The following is a 15,510-nucleotide window of genomic DNA, read 5'->3' on the forward strand; positions in this document are numbered from 1 at the left end:
TTAGCCATAACAACTTCTCAGAACAGAAAGTATCAAAACATCACCTTTTTTTTTTCTTACTTCTTCTTTTGAAGCAGAATGGAAATATCACAATCAAAACGTGAAAATCTTCTTAGTTTATAAGTTCTAAGAGTAGAAATAACGAACGATGCAATTAGATTTTTTTTTTTTTTTTTTGAAAATTTGTTAGGTTGCACCTGTATATTACTTCCACATTTGCTTTTTTAGGGAAATTCTTTTGAATTCTCTTGTCAACTCGTGCACGGACCACGTTGAAATGTTAGGAACTGAGCACATGTCCACCTCAGTACAGCTGAGCTGCACAAACGGGGCGGGAAAACAAACCAAAAGCTGATCAGTCATGTTACTCACCGAGCTTTGAAAACGTGCAGCTGTCACACTAAAACCTGCTCGCAGCTCGCCTCGTGCTCTAATACGTGCTGCGTCATTACGTCATTCCCCCCAAACTGAACTCCCAGGTGCAGGACACCTGTCCACCAATCAAGTTCACGACTGTCAGCAGGACACGCCCCCAACAGGTCAGGCCAGAATCCACAGAATGTTTATAAAGTAAAAAAAAAACAAAAAAAGCGTATTCAGTTTGGATTATAATTTGTCACAATACTTCATTTTTTTTTACTTGCGTCATTTAACCTATGGGGATATTATGGCCATATTCCTTCTAAGGACTTCAATTTCATCAACTTTTATACTGATAATTACATGTTTTAAAAGATTGTTTAGTTTAGCATCAGCTCCACAGTGTTCTTTCCTGGATTTATTTGCTCTAACAGACTCAAGTTCACTTCTTTTGAATTCTAATTTTCCAGTCACATTTTTATATATTATTTTTGCCTTGTTCTGATCACTTTCTGTATCACCTGCAAGCCACTTTGAACTGTTATCCTGCATAAAAAGTGCAACGTAATATAAATGATGCTGAATTAAACTGCATCCAACAAAATACGTCACATGCTGTGCAAATAAATATGAAACAAACTGCGGTGCATATGTTGAGGTTTAGTGTGTTAACCTTCAGGCAAACATTACTGGAAAGCATCAATAATCTAGGAAATGAAATGTGTCTGATTATTGCAATATTCATGCAAATTCTGAAAAGTATGCATGATCAATGCCTCTGAAAAACTTTCATTATTTCTGAAAGACTCAAGCTTTATTTGACTGATTCCTTAGGGTTGCAATACAAAACATAAAGCTGCTGTAATGTTAAAATAAAGGAGAAAACAATGAAATACAGGCAGAGCATTTGAAAATGTGTAGTTTTAATTGTGTTCCCTTGGGGTGGAGTAGGAATTTTCAGGTCGGAGTGAGGAATGAAGGCAGAGTATCACATCAATCCATGACACAACTTCCACTTATCATCATAAATACCTCATGTGCAATCATTCATACAGTACAACATACCATCCCAGTCTAGAAAACATCGATTGTACACAAATAAAGTCTCATCTTTTATAAATGTTGGTTCTCTCTTGGCAACAATCTGTTAGTAAGAGTGACTTCAATTGCTCGTCACTTCATTTCTTCTTTTTTTTTTTTCCCCCAGTGAAGGTCTCACAACTATGAAACACGAGAAAATCCTATTGCCATTCATTTTGGTGACCGGGTTAGGAATTGGAGGAGCAGGTTCAGAAAAGAGGAGTCACATTTTCTTGATATTGCTTTGAGGTGGGCAAATAGACAAGAAGTACTGCCAGTAAAACTGCAATTCCACCCACACGAGGCCAAAGATTTGCTGAGTGACTTTCCCATTCAAACTAAATAAAACATATTGAGGTATAAAAGAAAAAAAAAAAACATCAAACACAAGCCACACAGATATCAGAATCAATATTTGCTTTTTTGTTAACAAACCAAATCCATCTCTCGGTTATTGTCCTTAATAGTGCAGCATTATGAGTAAAACCCAAAGTTTGGGTTCTGCTTCAGTTTGAAAAGCTGAAGCCATCAATAAGCGCGGCACCAGGCCAGTGCAGTATAAATGAGAGCTGGCATGCAGAGCGTCGGAGCGCGTCACTTATCTGCACCTCCATGCAAATAGAGACCAGACGCTGGAGGACGAGCCCATTAACTAAAGCATGACAGTTTGTTTCCTTCATTTAACTCTGAAGAGGAGGGACATGAATTACCATTCTATTAATAGTTTTACAGATATACAAGTTTTGTTTTTTTTTTAAATACATCAATTAGATGTTCCTGGCCTGAGGCGTACTTTAGTTCTAAATCATCTATACATTTTAGATATGTTAATTTAAACAGAATAACACCCCTAAACATAATCTACAAGATCTGTAATAATTTGTGACAATTCTGTCTTTTATTTGTCAACGATTGATGATTGCTTAAAAGTGATTATCATGAAAACAAAAGACATTTAGCAATATCCCCCCCAGCTACTGAAGTACATGATTTAATGCTGAAATATAAAAGGAGTAACATTAAGATAGCTACAGCAGTCTTCAGTGTGAAGTAAAGTAACCACAGATTTATATATATTCTGCCTTAAAAGAACTGAAAGATATGATCCCAGATGTCAACGACGTTTCCTTAACATAACGACAAAAACACATTTCAATAAGCAATGTAACATTGAATGCGAAGCCAACATATATGTAATGAATTCCTCTTCGGTTGCGTTTGAGAAAACTGAGTCAAGTGTGCTGGATTTGACTGACTGACGGACGCCTCAGCCCACAGAGACACTTCACCAATGGAATGCTCAACGTCCAATAAACATCAGTTCTCTTTGGGTGTACAGTAATATCCCGGGAAGCTGTGGGAGTATTCCCAAAGTGATTGTTGCATATGTGAGTAAACTCACAAGATTTTCAGTTTTCAAGTGAGATCTGTGGCCTTTTTTTTTTGTTTGTTTTTGATAATCATAAATGAAGCCTGGTGTTTAAAACGCCAGCAGATCCTCTCACTCTGAATTACAGCTGGTTGTAGATAAAATAACATACCAAAGAGATGTGATGCCAAATAAAAAAAAAAAAAAAAACTTGACACACTGTGTTTTTAAGCTACAAACAATCATTGAACTTTGTAAATTTTAAATGTACATTGATTTGAAATGCCTAGACATTTCCTTCCAGTGTACCATACAAATCTTCATATTTGAGTCCATCAGAAATATTATTCTGACCTTATCTTTCTTCCTTCAGGCCACACATCCATTTAATACATTAGCTCATATACAAGGAGGCACACTGGGAGAGTGATCGGGTCTGGAAGTTTCAAAGTACTGTGTAATTACATCTGAACGTCTCTTAATGGTTTCAACACTTTATCTTCAGGCCCCATCGGTCCGTTACGAAGATGGCGCGGCGCTGATATTTAACTGGGAGCACGACATGACTAACACAACCTCACACGGCAAAATAGTGTTGAGAGAGAAGAGGGCGGAGGTGAGGAGCGGGAAGGGAAGAGGTACACAGTTTCTCTGGGAGGAAAGGATGAAGAGAGGTTAAAGTGGGGGAAAAAGGAAGTTGGGAAAAGAGGCACTAAAAGCCCCCTGGCTGTTGGTAAGACTGGCCACTTGGCGTTCCTGCTGCGCGTAAAGCCTACTTCTCATTAAAAACCCTGCAATCCTTCAAGTCTAATCATCCAGACACACACTCCTCATCCAGTCATCTGAGAGCGTTTCACTCTGTAGTGGTCCTCTGTAAGTTGGGGGGTTTCAACAGGTAACAGGTGGAGGTGGCTGACGGAGAGGCGGCGCCGCCGCTCACTGCTCCTCTAACCAGGAGGGCTTGTCGGCCCCGGGGGGTTTCAACTTTATGTTGAACTGCTTCAGTGTTTGCTCCAGCTGCTGCTGGTTGCCGGCAAAGTACGCGGAGATGGCGTTATGGAAGAGGAGGAGCTGCTTATGCATCACTTTCACCTGAAAGGAGAGAACGCACACAGAAGAGGCTCGTTTTACAAAAACCAGCCGAGATGAAACTTTCACAATCACGGCACTGAGGTACGGACTAACCTTGTTCTCCTCCAGGAACTTCAGCTTGATGGTCACATCCGAGCGAAGACGTTCGTACTTTTCCTTCTGGACTTGGTACTGCTGCTGAGCGGCGTCGATACGGGCCATCGTGACGGCGTCCCTCGGGCCCATGCTCAGCTCCTCCAGGTCTGTCCGGTAGGCATCAAACTCCAGCCTGAATCCACACAAAACAGGGTGGAAAGACACAACGAGAGAGTCAAGGAAAGCACCAACACTCAACTATTCCTCTCTGCTGAAATCAAAGTTCTCGGAGTTCCATCATACACCTTAACCAGGATGAAAACATATTTGATGCAAATTAAACTTCCTGAATGAATGGATTGAGTCATTCTGTTCGTTATTTTAATACATCGTTTTCTATATCCAGCAGAGGATTTAGTTAATACCATTCATCAAACAATACAAAATTGCTCAACCTCCAGCTAGTCTTTCTTTGAGCCACTTGGGGGCAGTAGGAATAAAGTCTTCCCCCATCTCTCCCTTCACGTTTAAGAAATCTTTGCAAAGATGTGTGTATTAAAAAAAGTAATCTGAGGCAGTTAATTCTGAGTCATGCGCTACATATTGAGCCCTTCTGTGGTCCACTGAGGGAATTCTTTGGTTTAAAGGCCAAATCGTACTGTAGTGTGGCGAGCTGTGTTCGGAGCACTCTCATCGTTTTGGTGAACTAAGCTGTGAATTCAGACAAATCTCTGCGTTTTCACTAAGAGTAACACTTTTCACATTCTCACATCTGCTTTTGATTGGCATTCAAACCTTTACAGAGCACGCAGTGGAACACTTTCTCAGGGGTCAACAGACCATTCAGACTCAAAATGGAATATATTTCTCAAGGAGTTTCCACAATCTGTTCTCACTCACTGAGTGACAGAAAAACGACCTTGAACATATTTTTAGAGTATCCATTAGATCTGAATGGAATGAAATTATACTGTAAACATTTTTTTCTCACAGCTTCAGCAGTCACAAAGCACCTCAAAAATGTGAGTCTCACTAATCAGTGTGTTTGGCACAACTATTTCACAAAACACTCTGACTAACCTTCCTGTTGGTGTGAAGGAAACGAGAAAGAAAGGAGGAAGAACCAAACCGCGTGTGGTTAAACGGGTTAAAGTGACGGGAATAACTCGTCCCCTGCATGTGCTAACCTTGCATTCTCATATAACTTGATGGTCATCAGGGTGTCCTCCATGGTCTTGTTGACTAATGTGTTGATGCTGGATACAAAGAAGTTAATGGCACCGAGTAGAGTCTCTCCGTTCTTACACAGCAGCTTCTGGGTCTCTGCGTTGTAGCCGAACTCGTCCTGGAAGGGAAAACACGTTTTTCTTTACGATGAAAAGCTCAAACGAGTTTCAATTTGTCACAAGATGATAGGATTTTATTCTGAAAAACGTTTTGAAGCTTCACCCGCAGCTCCGGAGATTTCTGACTGAGGTCAGCGAAGGTGTCGCCCAGCGCATGCTGCGTCTGCACCATGTTGTAGAAGTGGTTGGTCAGCGCTCGGGCCAATCGCAGCACGGTCTCGTATTTCCTCTTGGTGTCTCGCAGCACTTCGATCTGAGCCTCCAGCTCCAGGTCCACGGTCCGGGAGCCCCGGCCAAACCGCTCCGAGATCATCTGCTTCGTACACTGAAGCGGCGGGAGGAGACACGGGAGGTCGTCTGTCAGAGTGTCTGGGTGACTCACAAAATAAAGCCATCGTCCTATAAACTGATAGATCCAGTGATACCTTGTAAGTGTTGAGGCCCCACTTTCTCATCGTTTCTAGTTTCTCCACGGCGACGCCGCGGGTCGTCTCCTCGGCGGTCATGGACGAGCTGCTGCTGCTGTGGTGCATGTTGGAACCTGAGACAAGAGAATCAAACGCAGCGCGGTAAATAACGAGGGCAAGACTCTCGGGCGCGGCACGACAGGAATCCCCTCCACTAAGATCAAAACCAAGCAATAATACTTCATCATTACGTCCGGAACTCCAGGATATATTTCATAACTGATCCTCAGTTCTGTCCTCCAAATATTACCGCTACCCATTTAAACCCACATGAAACATGCAAAGCGGAATTGGGGTTTATGAGTTAGTAAGAAGCAGGAAAATGACGATGAAGAAGAAAATTCTGCCACCTTTACCCTCCCCGATACCTTGGTGTTCAAGTGACTGGCTGGCCATGTGGCAGATGGCAGAACTGCTTGGGGGAACGCTACTTCGCCTGGCCTTCGTACGCAGGTCTGCGATGTGAACGGGTGGCGGGTGGAGGGAGGGTTTGAATCGGGGCGGGGTGTCGGAGGGGGGGATTGGTCATTGTTTAGTTAATATTGGGAACGTTCAGGGTCGGAAATGAATATTTATTTACATTGAAAAGCAGCGTGCGATGATAAATAGAGGAGGAAGATGTGAGGGGAAAAAAACAACAAGGAAATGGAGAAATAAAAGACAAAAAGGAGGAATATGGGTGTAGGAGGGGATGGAGGACAAAGATGGGTAAACACAAAGATGAAAACACAGCGTTTAGTGCATGACAGTCAGTGAACAATGCAAACAGATCAGTGAAGATGATGACGAGGACAGTTTGGAATTACTTACATGAATTATATTTTTAAAAAAAGTGCAATATCAATTCATGACTGTATTCAAGGTCTCTGCACAGAGTTTTGGTTCGGCTGCAGAAATTCAGTTTAAACGCTTTGATTCAGAACTCAGCTTGAATTTAAAATAAATGCAGAAAAGAAGTTGAGCTTTGGGGTGAAGGGTGAGTTTACACGTGAAGCTAGCCAGAAAGCCGAGGACAGAAATCCGACTGTGACGGAGAGAAGCCACAACATAACGGAGGAGGAGCAGCAGACGGAGATCAGCGCACAGTCCTTCTCACCGATAGAGAGAGAACCAGAGAGAGAGAGGCAGCCTGCCATCCATCTAAAAAAAGACACTGTTCAGAGAGCATCGTCCCAAAATGAGATGTCATCATGTGACGAGTGATCAAAATCACTTCATGTTTACTGCAGTTAACAGAAGAAGAAAAAAAAGTGTAGTATATTTTAGATTTATTTCTGAGGCTCTATAATCATTCTTGTGAAACGATTCCACCACATTTGGGAAATGAAGCTCTCCGTTATCAATGACAATTAGTTCTCAAGCCACCTAATCCTGTAACTGGGATCCCTTTGTTAAACTCGGCATTGTAGTGCACGGCCGGCCCTACGAGACAGAAAGAGGGTCGTTAGAAGTGAAAGAGCACGAGAGAAAGGGTTATTTCTCCATGAGTACGAGTATGCACTGATCAGCCACAACATTATAACCGCCTGTCCCACCTTTTGCAGCCACACTGTGAAACTCTTGATAGTGACTCGCCACGGCTCACTGCACACACCCCAACAAGAAGAGAAGCTTTGTGCTTGAGCCATCAGGACTTGATCCTTTAACCTTGCTCAAATTCTCACGTTCGCTTCTTCTCCTTCCTCCAACACTGACATAAAAATCAAAAGAGAGGCGGTACTGTCTACTTTCATACCGTTTGATTTATCTACTGGAAGCACACATTGGTGAAGTAATGGAAATTGTTTTTCTTGCTTGCTGAAGTTCATGTTGGTAAGTTTATGAACTTCACATCAAGTAATAAACTTGTAAAACTGAAAAAAAAACTTGTAAAAATCCACTAGAGTCATAATTTTATGGCTGATCAGTGTATGCATTATTCCCAAAAATACAAAAGAAACTTCTATTTACATTAATCCTTTGAAACTCTGAAACAGCTAAACATAGAAAACAATGTGATTAAAATCCCTGACATAATATTCATGTGAATCAGGCCGACATTCACAATAAACCATTTTTGTTTCCCCCCCAATCAGTTTAAGGTTGATCATGCGGTCCCCGGAAGAGTCAGACCAGACGGGTGTCACTCCCGCTGTGAAAAGATGTAAATAAAATTCAGAGAAACACACATAGTGAAGCAGAGCTCTACCTTTGATGGAGCTGGTGGGGATGATACCATCTGCTGTTCCTCCGTAGCCTCCAGAAACAATGCTGGTCTCATTCAGATTAGGGCCGGATACCATCACTTGCTGTAGATCCTACACAGTACGCCAATTAAAAAAAAAAAAAAAAAGAAAAAACAACAACAGAGGGGAGGAAAGAGGGTTTTGTGGGGTTGGGGTAGTTTAGGGCGGGGACATGTAGACAGGAGATTATAACTTCAGTGTTATATTCAGACAATGTGGGTTAAAGTCTTTTCACTCGTGTGTGACACACACACACAAACACTGCTTTGTTAGGAAAAGTTAGAAAACTGAAACGTGTGAGAGACAGAAAACACATGACTCAAGTATGTGTCAATAATTAATCCAACAGAGCTGAACCCTCCTGTGATGACGCGGCGCAGAGTGAGCTGAAGGGTGTCTAAACAGCTGGGAGAGACGTCAGGGCTCAGCCAGCGAGTGGCTCCAGTAATCTTCACAGTAAGAAATGCCGAGGTGAGCCGGCTTCCTCCTTTTGAAAATAAATACTTTCACAGGTTATGCGCTGCAGCCGCCTCCCTGTGTGTGTTTTTACTGCTGCTCACAAATAAACCGGTAAAAATAGAAAAACAAAGAATTCAGGAGATTTTCAACAAGTCTCTAATTTAATTTCTACAAACTTAAAACACGAGCATAAGGTAAGAAGGTAAACACTGAGAACTGAAGAGGAGCTGGATGAGCCACATAAACTGTTCAAAACAGTTCAACTCAATTTATATTAGGAGAAAACCTCTTTTAGTGGTTCCTGAATCTTGTTCATGAAGACTGAACACATATAGCAATAAGAAGATTGGAATCTGGATTTCTGTGAGCCAAAATCAGGAAGTAATGCATAGTTTTTTTCTTTTTTTTATTAATTATCTAAAGGAAAATGATACATTATTACAAACCTCTAAAATGCATGATGAGTCTACTGTGTATTGAGAGAATACCTAGTTTTAAGCCTTTAATTAAATTGCAGACGTCACATGATGCTTTGCAGCTCTAAGCTTTAGAAACACATGACGAGCAAATCTCAGGCTTTAACTCTGCCGGGAACGAGAGCTGGAAGAGATCTTGAATGCTTCCAAAAAGGAAATGGCCATTTCCTTTGTGTAAACAAACAAAGTGCAGGCCTCATACTATAGGAAAGCAGAAAACAGAGCAGCTGCAGACTGTCGTGTTGGTCAAACATATGTTGTGGCTCGTCATGACCAACCTGCTCGGCTCAGCGAAGACACCTTCAACATTTCTGTCACAACACAACTACGGTTCTATTCATGGCTGCAACACGAGCCGACACATCCAGACAGAGGAGAAGCAGATGCACATCAACAACACAGCATTAGTGTGACATGGAAATTAGTGCGACACCATGTTCCTGTCAACCCACACCTGGAGATCCCACTCACATATCACCAAAGTGCAAACAAACACACACACACAAAGAATCTAGTCTACATAAGACACTCAAAACAGGACACAGGTTATTTTGGTTTTTAGAGTAAAATTAAGAATCAAATGTAAGCTATTAGTTCATTTCTACTGGGATTTGGGGTTATCTCTCACAACAGGTCATGTTTGAGAAACTCCTTCTAGCTACAGTTAGTAGGAGCGAGATTAACAAGTAGCACAGTTCAGGCTGCACAGTGGTTTGTTTGGGGGCATAGCTGACATTTGGTGAGGAAGGAGACCGGCATTAGCAATGCGAGGCGATTTCCGTGCCCTTTAGAGTCAAACCACTGAGCAGCGCAGCACACCGACCACACACATGTATAAACGCGAATGCACAAATGGCCTGCTCACCCTGTTTCCTCTGGAGCTCCCTACCTTCTCATCTAAGCTCCACTGCACCTTTGCAGCCTGCACAGAGATGAGGGGGGTTGAGGAGGGAGGGGGGGAGAGGAGTCGACAATGATACAAGAACAACAACAAAAAATAAAACAAAACAAAACAAAAAAAAAGACAAGAAAAGGGAAGGAGACAAGAACAAAAAAATCCATGACTGAAATCATGCAGCAAGATAAAAAGGATGTAAAATAAATCCCAGAAAAATCATTATGGTGTCCAAAGACAACAGCGATGCGGGATGGAGAGCAGTGAGTGACACCACAGCAGGTCAAAGGTCATCGTTTTTACAGTTCAATATTCAAAGTGAAACATCGAGTGTCAACACACCTACACATTACTCATCATTCGAGGGAAGAAAACGGCCCCACAAGTTTGTTTATTCACAAGACGCAGACGTTAACAGTGATATCAACATGAAGGGAATGAAGAAGGAACTGTGTACAACCGCACATCTCACTGAAGTACAGTCTGAACACCGCAAGAAGACAGCCCTCTTATTTTAGCCAGTATCCAAGCTGAGAGTAGCGTGTCGTGTTTTTTGTTTGGATGATTTTTGGAACTCCAAAGACACTAAACAGATGAAAAATAAAAAGGCCAATTTTGCTTTAACAGAAAACAAACTCAACCTGGACACCTGCTCTATGAACCTCTGCCTTAAAACATGAAAATACACTGAGAGCTTTTAACTCACAGTAATGAAACTTCCACAAAATAAATGTTTTTCTATGTTTATTGAAAGAAAGTCTGTACTGTATTGGTGTAACGATGACTTTAACCTAATTGGTTTATTCATTAACAACAGTTTTTTGTAAGCTTAGCCAAGTATTTCTTCATTTTCAAGGTTTGCCTCATCTGGCATCTGCTCAAAGTAAAAGGAAGCAGAAGCAAACGCCGATCACTCCCTGGACAGTTTGTTTGCACAGTGTTTGAAGCCTGAAGCTGGTTATTCGATGGCATGGCAGATCCGGGATAAAAACAGAGGCTCTGCTTCCTCAACGACCCGTTTTACAATCCTAATAATAAACCTCCAATACATATTGTAGTCATACGTGCTCATTAGTGTATAATCTCCTCTGACAAACAGTATGCATCGGCAAAATAAACCTCTTAAAAGCCTGTTGTCTAAAAGAGCTGCTCAGATCCATCTGATGCCTCTGCCGGGACGCGGCTGGCAGTCAATCCCATTTCAGACGCCGCCGGCCTGCCGCGGCTCCTCCGACACACACAAACTTGCATGTGAAGGCAGACTTCTGCTCTTCCTCAACCTGCCAATCCTCATCTCCGGGAGCGGGAGCAGCGCGGCCCGCTGCAGCTCCAAACGCGGCGCTGCACAGCAGATAGCAATCTGATTTCAGAGGGCTTTCACCCAAGGACAAAAGAACGCCCAGCGTTTCAGATTAATTGCGGAGTTGCTATGACAACTGGTTAATATCCAGATCTCAACAGAGGAGCTGAATATTTCTCAGACATAAACACACAGACGTGGAGACCATACACTCGTACTCCTCAGCCACGCCAAGAAGGATGGCTTACGTTTTACGACCTGAGGGAAGCCACGCATAGTTTGGTGAGCAAATAAGACAGAGTGCATCCTCCAGGATCTTCAGGCTGTTTGTTCAGCAAGGCGTGTGCAGAGAAATGAACAACCGGTTCCAACCTCAGCCAGACTGCTGCTTCTCTCCATCTGATCCTGAGACAAATCAGTGGCGGGACACATTTCATCTTCAAATGATGCCCACAAGTAGATTAAGATCCAGTAATCTAGAAGTTTAACTCGACATGGAGGGTGGAGGTTAACCAAATAAGCCAGTGTTGTGCCTGTAACCCTATACCTGAGGCCAAGAGAGGTGTCAGCAGGGACAGCGGGTTCACATGGAGACAGCTGGCCTCCAGCACCTGATTTCCCAGCAGGGCTGCTTTGAGTGAGGGAGAGCAATGCCAGTGTCTGAGACACCAAGACTATCGGAGAGCGATCAAACCCAAGCACTAAATGAGGCTTAGGTTACCCTCCAAAAGGCTGTAGCGATGCTTGTGAATGACCATCCTTCAGCAAGCAGCTGAATATGATCAGATGAAGGAAATTTGAGAGAAAAAAGTCAATTACAGAGTGAAGGACTGGCTTAACTTCACACAGTCCGTGTTGAAGACTGATACACATTTTCCTGTTGCGTATGTTACTGGAGATCAGGTCAAAGAATGGAAAGAATGAATATTCTAATCTGAATATATGAAGCTCCGCTGTGCTTGTCCCAGTGGGAGATGAACACACTGATTTCAGCTTGCTGAAGCGTGCAGGTTTGATTTTATTTGTTTGCTTCGACGTGAATGATGCCTAACTTCAGGAACAGATGTGCTTCACTGGATACAGTGGATAAACAAGACGCTCCGACAGAGTTCACCAGGAAGTGCAACCTCATCACCAAAGACAGACATTAACAGACAGAGAACTAAACTGCTGTAAGTAGGCAAAAGTTTCTAAATGAAGGAACTGAAATTTTCCACAGAAGAACCTCATGTCGGCTCATTTCTGACGAGCAGACCGACGTAAAGACGAACAGCTCTTGCGAGTTTTCTTCTTGCTGCAGTTTGGTTTTGAGAATGCAAATGATTTTTTTGCCTTGGGGAAGACACAAGCTTGTGCGCTCGTTACCCTTTTTGTAACGGCTTTAAATAACCTGAAAAAAAAACAAGACTGCAGACTGTCAACTGGTACAGAGGTTATAGGACCCACCTGTTCCAGGCTGTCGTCTTCTGGTAGTGTCCCTGTGTCGCCATTACTATTGATAGGAATCTCCATTGTGGCAGCTTTACTCATGATGCTGTCTGTCATAATGCACCGTCCCTGGGGGACAAAAAGAAGGGAAAACACAGAGAAAAGTGTTGAAACTCCAGACGACTGTGTGTAAATAAAGTGAAAAAGGCAGCAGTAGAGGAACAGCGCGGGCTAAATGCTGCTTTGAAGGGAAAAGACCAAAGAGCTTAGCGAAAACTGCCAACTCATTAAAGCAGATGGGAATATAATTACAACAAACAAGCGCGGAGGTGGTTTTCAAAGAGCAAGGCTGCCGCTCGGGGTAACGACGACAACGCGCCGATGAAAGCGCCATGCGCAGCTGCCTGGCTGAAGTGGCCACTCGACTCTGAAGCTCCATTACCAGACTGTACGTTACCAGCGGCCGCTCCACCAAAAACCTCATGGAGGACGAGACGGAAAGATGTCTCTATCTGAACTGTCTAAACAGGTCGAACTGCACCGATAAGTTGGTTTGCAACGCCACAGACATCTTCACAATATGCAAAGGAGGCTGAACCAGAAAGACTGTAGTAACTATTCGCGGTTTGAACAAGGATAATGTATTCATAGCCCAATGAATTCACTCCCACAAACACTAATGAGCAGTCTGGATGTATTAATAAATACGTGTGCATCTGTGTGTGTAAAACAAATCCTGGAATGAAGCTGCAAGACTAATAGGGAGTAGTGTGTTTACAGGTGTACAGGCTCACTGTGATTTTCATATTGCAGGGCAGGTAATGTATTCAAGACTGACGTGAGGACATAGGTACTGTAGTCTGAAAAATGCACGGCTCTGAAAGGGAGGGACCTGCAAATGCTGGGAGCCGTCCTAAAACAAGCACAATGCAGCCTCGGGTCTCAAACAGTTAAACAATTCACCGCTCACAACATGCAGGAGGGATCTATTCATACAGCAGGCGATTAATTATAGATCTGTGGGTTTTGTGGCTCTCGGGTCAAAGATAAAAGTCCTATAGGATGATTTTAGAAACTATTTACAGATGGGAGAGAAGTCACATGCTACTTACTCGATATTATTCAACATTTATTTGGCACATCTCTGCTAAAAGATGAACCAAAGTCAACCGGTTGACAAAGTCTGGTTCCCGAGCTGTTGTTTACCATGTGGGTTAAAAATTATTGTTCTTATTAGGATGGGATTTGGACAGGCTGACTGAGCAGCTGAGCAGTTTGTCAAGGCTTTGCAGTGGCTCACAATGAGTTGCAGCACACAAGTGTGAAAGCAGCAGTTCAGTTTGTCCTCACACTTATATCAATCATTTTTCAACTGTTTGTAATACACTATACGAAATGTAAATATTTGAAACTTCAGTGAGACTTGCTACCTGGTGAATGGCATGTCATCCACCCCGACGAACCGCTCCTTCTGCTCAACAATCCTCGAAATTACACAGAAGAGATTAATCAGGTGGAAAGGAAAACGACAGCAACATATGCACTTGACATCCTCCCTGTATTCAAGGTGTGTATGAAAACGCACCGGCTAAACCTGAAACACCACATACATTCTAATATTTTTTAAATGGGTTGGGGTAATGGATGTCATAGTTCAGTGTCAGGTTTGAACAGAAGCAGTGAAGTTGATGTGTGGAGCAAGTCAACTTAATTGTTTCACATGAATCATCAGGAATGAGTAACTTGGGCAAGCAGGAGAATAAAAGAACAATCTGCTGCGAAAAGTGGAGTTTAGGGTTTAAGCTGATTCCAGAGGATAACAGAATCACAAGTACAAAGTGAGGCTTTGAAGGCCAGAGCAGCTCCTCTGTCTCCAGCGTGATGGCGACCACTGGGAGCCAGAACAGGTGCATCAGCACAGGTGTCCAGCTGGCTCCGTCTCCTTCTGTTACTATTCCACACATAAACACAAACTAGTTCCGAGCATTTTTTATTTTATTTTTTTTTTTAAGAGCCAAATGAAGCCTGTAAAGAGAGACTGCTGGGAGGTGAAGGCCTGCGTCCAGCTGACACGTCAAGTAGTGGAGAGAGGAAGGAGGGACGACAGTAAACAAACCCGCTCCCAGAGCGCAGCTGGATAACAACTGCAGCTGCACACAGCTCCGGGCTGGGGGGAACAAACCCCGCTGGATGTCGGTTAGGGCTGACTTACGGCGTGCTTGGTTCCGTCGTTAAAAACAGGAGGTTGTTGAGAGGCTAACGCGCAGGCTAATCTCCAGCTAGCGGCGGCGCATCGCAGCTCGTGCGCGGTGGTTTTATTGGACCGCTGCGGCTGTTCTGCCCGGGGCAACAAAAAAAAGAAGAAAAAAAACAACAACAACAACAACGAGGGGCAGCTGCTCACGAGCTGTGGGGCAGCATCGCCGGGTGAGGTCCTGCTGTAAGCGCGTCGGTCTTGTGGACTCCTCGTAAATAATCCTGGATCTCCTGCTGGATGAAGACAGGAGGAGCGCTTTACGGAACTGACGACACCGAGGAATTCATTTTACTGACGCGCTCCCACACAAAGAGCGTCTATTGACGGAGAGATGCGTCACTACCATAAAGAAAACGAAAACCTCTCAATCGTCTGCATGCGCCTTATTATTAATGTTAGAATGAACAAAATAGCTCAGTATTTAGTGAACATCTTGAGTTTGTTTGGGAAATTCTTTATTCACAAATGTAGGTATTTCGAAAGCAAACCCACATTTATTCACAGGAAGAATAATTTTTGTTTATATTCTAAATCTCTTGAGCTGGTCAAGAATAAACACACAATTAAACTATATTCAATGTTTCAACATTTTAACTTGTGATAACGATGCCCTTTGATTTTTTTTTTAAATGTTGATTTATTTACTTTTTATGTATCGGACCCTGCTAAATCTAAGTGGGC

General features: G+C 42.9%; 1 protein-coding gene across 9 annotated transcripts; it reads right to left on the reverse strand.

Annotated features, from left to right (window-relative positions):
* Positions 1-1,466: 1,466 nt before the first annotated feature.
* On the reverse strand, positions 1,467-15,097 carry arfip2b (ADP-ribosylation factor interacting protein 2b). Of its 9 annotated transcripts, none has more exons than XM_030100807.1 (11): positions 14,785-15,097; positions 12,591-12,701; positions 9,815-9,871; positions 7,978-8,086; positions 7,155-7,211; positions 6,158-6,244; positions 5,748-5,863; positions 5,426-5,647; positions 5,164-5,321; positions 3,995-4,169; positions 1,467-3,901 (listed from the first exon to the last, which is right to left on the reverse strand). In XM_030100807.1, exons 2-11 carry the CDS (start codon positions 12,687-12,689, stop codon positions 3,746-3,748), a joined length of 1,236 nt encoding a protein of 411 aa, XP_029956667.1. In that variant the 5' UTR covers positions 12,690-12,701; positions 14,785-15,097; the 3' UTR covers positions 1,467-3,745. The 9 variants fall into 9 exon arrangements, with proteins under 9 accessions (XP_029956667.1, XP_029956660.1, XP_029956659.1 ...); XM_030100800.1 differs by having other exon boundaries at positions 9,839-9,871; positions 14,785-14,914; XM_030100799.1 differs by lacking the exon at positions 14,785-15,097 and adding an exon at positions 14,003-14,639.
* Between the last annotated feature and the right edge of the window lie 413 nt (positions 15,098-15,510).

The sequence above is a fragment of the Salarias fasciatus genome, chromosome 10 (assembly GCF_902148845.1).
Source record: "Salarias fasciatus chromosome 10, fSalaFa1.1, whole genome shotgun sequence".
NCBI classification, from domain to species: Eukaryota; Metazoa; Chordata; class Actinopteri; order Blenniiformes; family Blenniidae; genus Salarias; species Salarias fasciatus.